Source organism: Anopheles marshallii, chromosome 2, assembly GCF_943734725.1.
Source record: "Anopheles marshallii chromosome 2, idAnoMarsDA_429_01, whole genome shotgun sequence".
Classification (NCBI taxonomy): domain Eukaryota; kingdom Metazoa; phylum Arthropoda; class Insecta; order Diptera; family Culicidae; genus Anopheles; species Anopheles marshallii.
Genome location: NC_071326.1, coordinates 78248566 through 78256174, shown reverse-complemented (window position 1 = coordinate 78256174; position 7609 = coordinate 78248566). Strand labels below are relative to the sequence as shown.

Genomic DNA, 7609 nt, shown 5'->3' with positions numbered 1-7609 from the left:
GCGCAACTATTGTTGATTCGTCGCCCCGTCCGTGTGTAAAAATGTGCATTAAAACTACGTGTTTCAAAAACATGTATTTCTCATAGCTAAATTACTGCTTTAATACATCTTAAAATATCCTCTTCAATAGTACATCTTAAAATCTTTTACAAGGAACATAATTAAAAAACTCAAAATGGAGCATGTGATTTACCACTGTGCGTGCTAATAACAGCTGTCAAAGCATCCGTCAGCCCCGCTAGCTACTGGGGGATAGACGCCAACAGAAGCCCAAACAAAATGTATTTCTTTTTGCAAACACAACAATAAAGCCCCGGCATGATTAAATGTTTGTGTATATAGTTCGCCCAGCTAGCTGTTTCAACTAGGCATGCATAGCATTACGTAGTTCGTGTAAAGTAAATGTTCTTTAGTTTGATTGTAAAGTAGTAAGCACAGTGTAAAGTGCAGCATGTCGAAAGGTGCACCCAACCGCAGCTTCCGTGTACCGGCCGGTCCGCCGACGAAAGCACGCAATGGTTTGCAACCCTTGGACCTACGATGCGGTCCTGCTACAAATACACCACCCAATGTACGACCACCTGTTGCCGTTCGAACAACGAAACGAAGGAATGTGACGACGAATGTGCAGCTGATGGAGATGGACAATACGTTCCTAAATGCGGTCGATTTGGATAGTATCGAACAGCAGATCAAGCCTCCTTCTCCGCGAGCAATATCACCGTCGATCCTTTCGTCCCGTGCTGCTCTAAGCCAAACGAAGCAGACAAACCATACGAAACGATCCCATTCGTTGGAAGGTACTGTGTGTTTAATTAAAGTAGCCCTTTGTGGTGATTATGGTGTGATCAATCATGTATTGTTTCTTCCAAACAGCAAATAGGAGCAAAGTGGCGGCAAGTACACCGAAGCGCCGAAAATCGACCGCAGGTGGACGACCCATCCTTGTTCTTCACATGAGCATGGATGGAGAGGAATTGGAACAAGATGAAAACCGGCTGAACAACAGTCGTTCCACCACCAAGGACAGTGGTTGCTCGGAACGAAAAACCAACACCAACGGTTTTGAAGATGAGGAAGACGAAGAGTTGCTGAATGTGATGATTCCGTGCGGCCAGGAGCAAACAACGACCGATCACTTCATCCGAGACAAACTGCGACGCCTGAGTGACGCACAAACCGCGTCGCAGATCTGTGGTGAAGATAACGCATTCGAGGTGTTTACAAACCGTGCCATCTTTTCGCAGTACCTGCGACTCGATCAGTCCGTGGTGGACGAAGGCCTCGAAAAGATTGATCCAATATTCAGCTCGCAGGCTATGCGCGATTCGGCTCACAACACGTCACCGCTCAGTGCGTCCTTGTGCCTCCAACAAGACACTCAGGCGCAACGACTGCAGGCGAGTGAAGTGCACCGTATTTTTGCGAACTGTGAACGTACGCTGTTCGATCTGTCCAACATCGCACCGGATGGTGGCTCGCAGGGGAAGGTTTCGACGAGCCTAGCAGCAATTAATTGGGATGAGGAGATCGACCAAGCAGGCGGACCATGTGCCGCAGCACCAACACCAGCTGGTCCGCCACGGGTTTCCTCACTCTTCCTCGAGAAGGGTCCATTCTTTGGGTTGCCTAATGCGGTGCGGCGTATATTGCGTGACTTCCGCGGGATTGATGATCTGTACGATTGGCAGCGCGAATGTCTAGCGTTGCCCGCCATACAGGAAAGGCGGAATCTTATCTACGCGCTACCTACCAGTGGCGGAAAAACGCTGGTAGCGGAAATTGTGATGCTGCGTGAGATCATCTGTCGGTTACGGAATGTGCTGTTCATCGTACCGTACGTATCACTGGCACAAGAAAAAATGATCGCACTCAGCCCGTTTGCTCTGGAGCTCCAGTTCCTGCTGGAGGAGTACAGTGGGGGCAAAGGGCAGTGTCCACCGCGCAAGCGGCGTAAGAAGAACACCATCTTTGTGTGCACGATCGAGAAGGCGCTAATGCTGATGGATTCGCTGGTGGAAGCCGGCCGAGCGAATGAAATTGGTTTGATCGTGATCGACGAGTTGCACATGATCGGTGAGCAGAGGCGTGGCGCTTGTCTGGAGATGCTAATCACCAAGGTGCAGGTGTTGCGGGCGGGCATACAAATCGTGGGCATGAGCGCTACGATCGGCAACCTAACCGAAGTGGCCCGGTTTATGCTGGCGGATGTGTACAGCCGTGATTTCCGTCCCGTGGAGCTGAAAGAGTTCGTCAAGTGCGGTGAAGATCTTTACGAGGTGCGCAGTCAGGGACAGACAGGCCGTACGGAGGATGTTTTTGGTGAGAAGCGGCCACTGGAGTTTGTGGAATGTGCCGAAGAATTGCGACGGCTCGATACGGACCATGTGGTACGATTAATACTGGAGGTCATTCCCGACAGCTCCTGTTTGGTATTTTGTCCAACGAAAAGCAAGTGCGAAAGCTTGTGTGCGATGTTGGCGAGTCATCTACCAGCCCGGCTGGCGGAGCATAGGGCGGACGAGAAGGAACAGATCATTCGGGCGCTTAAGGAGGATGGTTCGATTGCGCCGGTTCTACCGCAAGCGTTCCGTGTCGGTGTAGCGTACCATCATGCCGGCTTAACGCAAGACGAACGTCGTACGATCGAGGATGCGTATCGTGCCGGTATTCTGTCACTGATCGTGTGTACCTCAACGCTAGCGGCAGGAGTCAATCTTCCGGCGCGACGCGTCATCATACGCTCGCCGTACATTGGCAACAGCTTCCTCACGCTCAGTCGCTACAAGCAGATGGTGGGCCGTGCGGGTCGGGCCGGTTTCGGCGAAACGGGTGACGCGATTCTAATCTGTGCCCAGCGCGATATACCGCAGGTTTGCGAGATGCTATGCGCACCGATGGATACGGCCGAATCGGCCCTGATTGCCGACGATCGTGCGCAGTTCAAGTCGCTCATACTGAGTGCCATCGGGTTGGATCTGTGCGAAACACGGGAAGCACTGCAGGCGCTCGTACGCTGTACATTGCTAGCCCAGCAGGCAACACGCCGAGCGATCGATCTGGAAGCCGTCACCGATGAAACGATCGTGCAGCTATACCAAGGGAATGCCATCAAGGCGCGGCACGATAGTTGCTTGCGCAATCCACCGAACATGCTGGTGGAAATTGGTACCGGTGTACCGGAGTCGGACAGAAGCCCGTTAAAGACAGGCAACAGTGTGCAGCAGCACGATAGCGCGGCTGGGCCAACATTTGTGCGGGTGCACAAGGCGGCAGCACATCCGGGCAAGGTGATTAAGACGATCGAACGTACGAGCCCGCTGGAAGTTAATCGGCTGGGGAAGGCGGCCATCCGGGCGGGATTCAACATGGAGCGAGCCGTTCGGTTCTACGACGAAATGAAGGGGCTGGGGGAGAATTTGTGCGTGCTGGATGAATACGATCTGCTGCATTTGATTCTGCTTGAGGATGGCCGTGAAGTGCAGCTGAAACCGGACGATCTCATCATATTGGTAAGGATTGGGAACCATTTTCTTTAAAAGGAGAGATCTACGCTCAGATAGTAGAAGAGAAAGGTCATGTTTTTTTTTAATAGAGTTGGGTCGCAAAAACTAAACCTGTACAGTTCGATCAGTTCTTCAAAGTTCGTCCGTACCGTATATCTCTCCTTAAATTTAAACGTACTTTTAATAAGAATTGTCACCAATCCGATAGGTAAACCAGCTCTCGAACGACCATCTTAAAATCGCTGAACGGTATGGCATTAACAATGGAATGATTGCGAAGATTCTTACGCGCCGTTCCATGTCCGGGGACACACAGCCCAAAATGATGCGCTTCATCCGTTTGCTGATCGTGCACGAGCTGTGGAAACAAACCGCGCTGCAGGAGGTGGCCCAACGGTACCACGTCAATGCTGGCTCGCTACAAACACTCATGACCAGTACGGCCGGGACCGCGTACAGTCTGTTGCGGATGTGTGAGGAGATTCCGGAGCTGTGGGCGTTCAAGCATCTGCTGACGGGTATGACGGAACGGCTGACGCACTACTGCAAGCTCGAGTTGCTTCCCTTGCTAGCATTGCCTTCGGTGAAGCTGGGCCGCGCTAGACAGCTGTACCGGGCGGGATATACAACGCTCGCCTCCATTGCACGTGCCAAATCGAAGGAACTAGTCGAAACGATCGAACACCTTAACTACCGTGCGGCAAATCAGTTGATACTCAGCGCGAAGGTAATGTAGCAGCATTTTCTTATCAATACATGTAAGTATTTATTCATCACTACACATTTGTATTACAGGCTAAGCTAATGGAAGAGGTAGATGCGCTACGCGAACAGGCAGAAGAATATCTGTCGCAGTTAAACCGTTAAACTTGATGCTGCCTCCGTCCCAATTTATCTTCTTTTGTTTGTTATTTTGATAAGTGAAATATTGTTGGTTTTAATCGGACCATATCTGTTAGAATCGATTTACTTGGACTGAACTGTACTGCACTTAGATAACCAAATAGACGAATTAAACGAATTGTTCGGAAGACCAGGTAGGAAGTGTGTGCTTCAAAAGCCGAATTCATCCTCCAGTAAAAAAGGACACTGGCGTAGAACGCTCATTGGTCTGTTAGTGGGTGTTGAATTGATTTTTGTTAGATAGAACTATTTGTACCAGTGAATTGAACGAATTTTCACCGACCTCAGCATTATACAAAATAAAAATGAAGGAACAAAAATTTGGCCAGTTTTTTTTCTAACTGATACTCTATATTAGTGCCTTTACGTACTAACTCCATTCTCTTTCTTTCTCGGTCGGAACTCTACAAACACACCCTTCTCGCTGCGCATACCGGCGAAACCCTTTGCAAGCCGTAGCGGTATCTGTGTGTTTGCCGTTGGTTCGAACGTGAATTCCTGCAGCATGTAGTAGATGATGGCTTTGACTTCCATCAGCGCGAAACGGGAGCCGATGCAGTTGCGGGGTCCAATGCCGAACGGAAGATAGGCGTTTGGATTGATCTTGTCACGGTTTTCCTCACTGAAGCGCTCCGGATCGAACTTGCTCGGGTTCGGATAGTACTGAGGATCATGATGAAGACCTGCGATCGGAATGAATATCGCCGTGCCCTTGTCGATGGTAAACTTGAGCCGATCACCATCATCCACTACGTAATCGCGTACACACAGCCGATCGGTTGCGGGAGCTGGACTCCACATACGCAAGGCCTCTGACACTACCATGTCCATGTACTGCATACCCTGGAGTGCGTCGTATGTGAGAGACTTTCCATCCAGCGACTTGCTCGTAGCACGGATCTCTTCATACAGCTTGTCCTGTACGTCCTTGTTGATACTGAGTTCGTATGCAAGGAACGTCAGACATGTGGAGACGGTGTCAAACCCAGCCAGGAAGAAGATCAAACACTGTGCAACCATTTCCAGCTCAGTCATCTGAAGACTCTTGCTGGTCTGCTCCATATCTGCCTCTTCCACGGTTGCGAAACCTTTTACTTCGTTACGTTCTTCTACCTCTCGTTGTTGTTTGAGTGCTCCCTTGCGTGCCTGCATCAGCAAGTTCACCATATCTGGACGTACGATACCGTGCGCATCCCGCGTCTTCAACGTGTCCCGGATGATCTCGGTAAAGTAATCACTCTGTTCACGATCGAACAGATCCAAATTGAGCCAGTTCATCAACTTCGGCACAACGCGGAAGCCGATCAATTTCACCATGACGATCGGTCGGTTGAATGCCATCATCTTTTTGCCATTAACGTAGAAATCGTTCTCGGTGTTCTTGAGCGAGTCCACCTTGATGCCGAATGCACACGTCGCAATAACATCGTTAGCGTAACGCGTAAACACATCCTTCATTTCGTGCTCCCGCGAGCTAACACCATTCTTGCGGATTTCCTCTTTGTAGTACTTTGCCATGTTGGTGCTACACTCGACGATTAGATCGAACATCTGACGCATCTTGCTACCGGTAAAGGCGGGACTTAGCGTGGCCCTCATATCGCGCCACTTTTGATCGTTGAGGGCAATAAGTGTCTTGCCGAACAGTGCCGTGTTGTGTGGGTTTTCGTTGTTACCGAACACTGGCCGATGGTTCATGAAATGGTCGAAATCTTTAACTCCGATCCGTTTGATAAGTTCTGGGTCGCGCACAACGAACACCGGCTGCAAGGTGTCGACCATGCCGAAGACTCTGAAAGAGAAGAGACCGTAACACTCAGTTAATAGTACTACGACGAGCCACGAACCACCAATGTTCTACACTAGTGTTGTGCTTAATGAATCTTTTGAGAAGAGCCATTGTTATGAATCTTTAGTGAGGAGTCATTCAAATCAGGAATCGACTCCCAAAAGGTTCACGAATCTTCAGCGCTCTAGGGATGGGGTGTACATGACGGACAAGTTCATAGGCGAAGGTCATAAATCTTGGATGATTCAGATTCATTCATTCAGCTCAATGATTCAATCAGCTTCATGATTCTGAATCAGATTCACTGAACACTTATCTACAGTCAGAAGTAATAGCCTGCCTCCTAGATCAACTGTACACTGAAACAACATTGTTTTCAAGATTACACTCACGGTGAGAACTTTCAACAAGTCTTCAAGGCACTGTCTTCCTCACAATTATTATCAGTCCCATACGTTAGCAATTCGCCATGCGGTGTCAACAGTAAAGAGAGATAAAACACAGAGGATGTAATGATAAACGCTATCAGCACGAACTTGTTCCAAAACACCAACATCTATCACTTCCCCCGTCCCAAAATGGCACGGGATATTCAATTCGAAGTTCGGCTGCCGAACGAGTTCATTTGTTTTATTTTAGCACCAGTATTCTTTTACGCGACGAAAGCTTTCGTTACCCACCACCAGAGGGCTAGCTTTTCGTGTGAAACCGGTATTACCGCTTGGGGTAATTATGTGTCGGCAAGATCATCTCCGAAACGGGCGAAGAAGGAATCCAGCTAGGTAAGTGTTTCACTTGCATAAACACACATTACTAAAAAGACTTTCTCTCGGCACTGCACAAAACACTGGATTTATGATATTCAATTTACACTCCGTAGATCGCTTCGTGCTACTTACTTAACCAGCGGGTACTTGTTGTAGATTTCGATAATGAAATCATGGAACGAAGTCTTCTTCGTCATCAACCGGCGGGTGCTCCCAAACAGTGGCTCCGTGGCCATGGATGGTATCGGCTTATCATGAAAATATTTGTTATCCTTCGTGAGGTAGTAGTAGATGGTGGCGAGGATGGCCACCAGTGGCACCAGCACCATCAAATCGATCTCCATCGTGATTGGAGCAGCGGTCACACACTTTACACTTTACACCTAGCGCACTTGTTAAATTTGCAAACAGCACTGAAACGATCCCATGCCAACGCGGGCCCATTTTATACACCGACCGGTTCGCCCGTACACACGCACACGCTCATATTTCTTTTGTTTACTATGGAGAGGCACGATTAGATAAGGTAGGGAAGATGTGGCTTGGAGAAGGAAAAAAAAAAACACCCCAATTGACCACAGTCGGAACTGGTTGAACAGCATGACGAGCAGATTTCTCCTAAAAACTGTCAATAAGAAGCTGCA

At 49.0% G+C, this 7609-nt stretch overlaps 2 protein-coding genes across 2 annotated transcripts; one reads left to right on the top strand and one right to left on the bottom strand.

Moving 5' to 3' along the window:
• The first annotated feature begins 451 nt into the window (after positions 1-451).
• On the top strand, positions 452-4373 carry LOC128708452 (helicase POLQ-like). Its single transcript, XM_053803430.1, has 4 exons — positions 452-809; positions 877-3512; positions 3715-4233; positions 4302-4373. The coding sequence occupies exons 1-4, from the start codon at positions 452-454 to the stop codon at positions 4371-4373; spliced, it is 3585 nt and encodes a 1194-aa protein (XP_053659405.1).
• Positions 4374-4772: 399 nt separating this feature from the next.
• LOC128718627 (probable cytochrome P450 9f2) lies at positions 4773-7309 on the bottom strand. Its single transcript, XM_053812248.1, has 2 exons — positions 7098-7309; positions 4773-6201 (listed from the first exon to the last, which is right to left on the bottom strand). Exons 1-2 carry the CDS (start codon positions 7307-7309, stop codon positions 4773-4775), a joined length of 1641 nt encoding a protein of 546 aa, XP_053668223.1.
• Between the last annotated feature and the right edge of the window lie 300 nt (positions 7310-7609).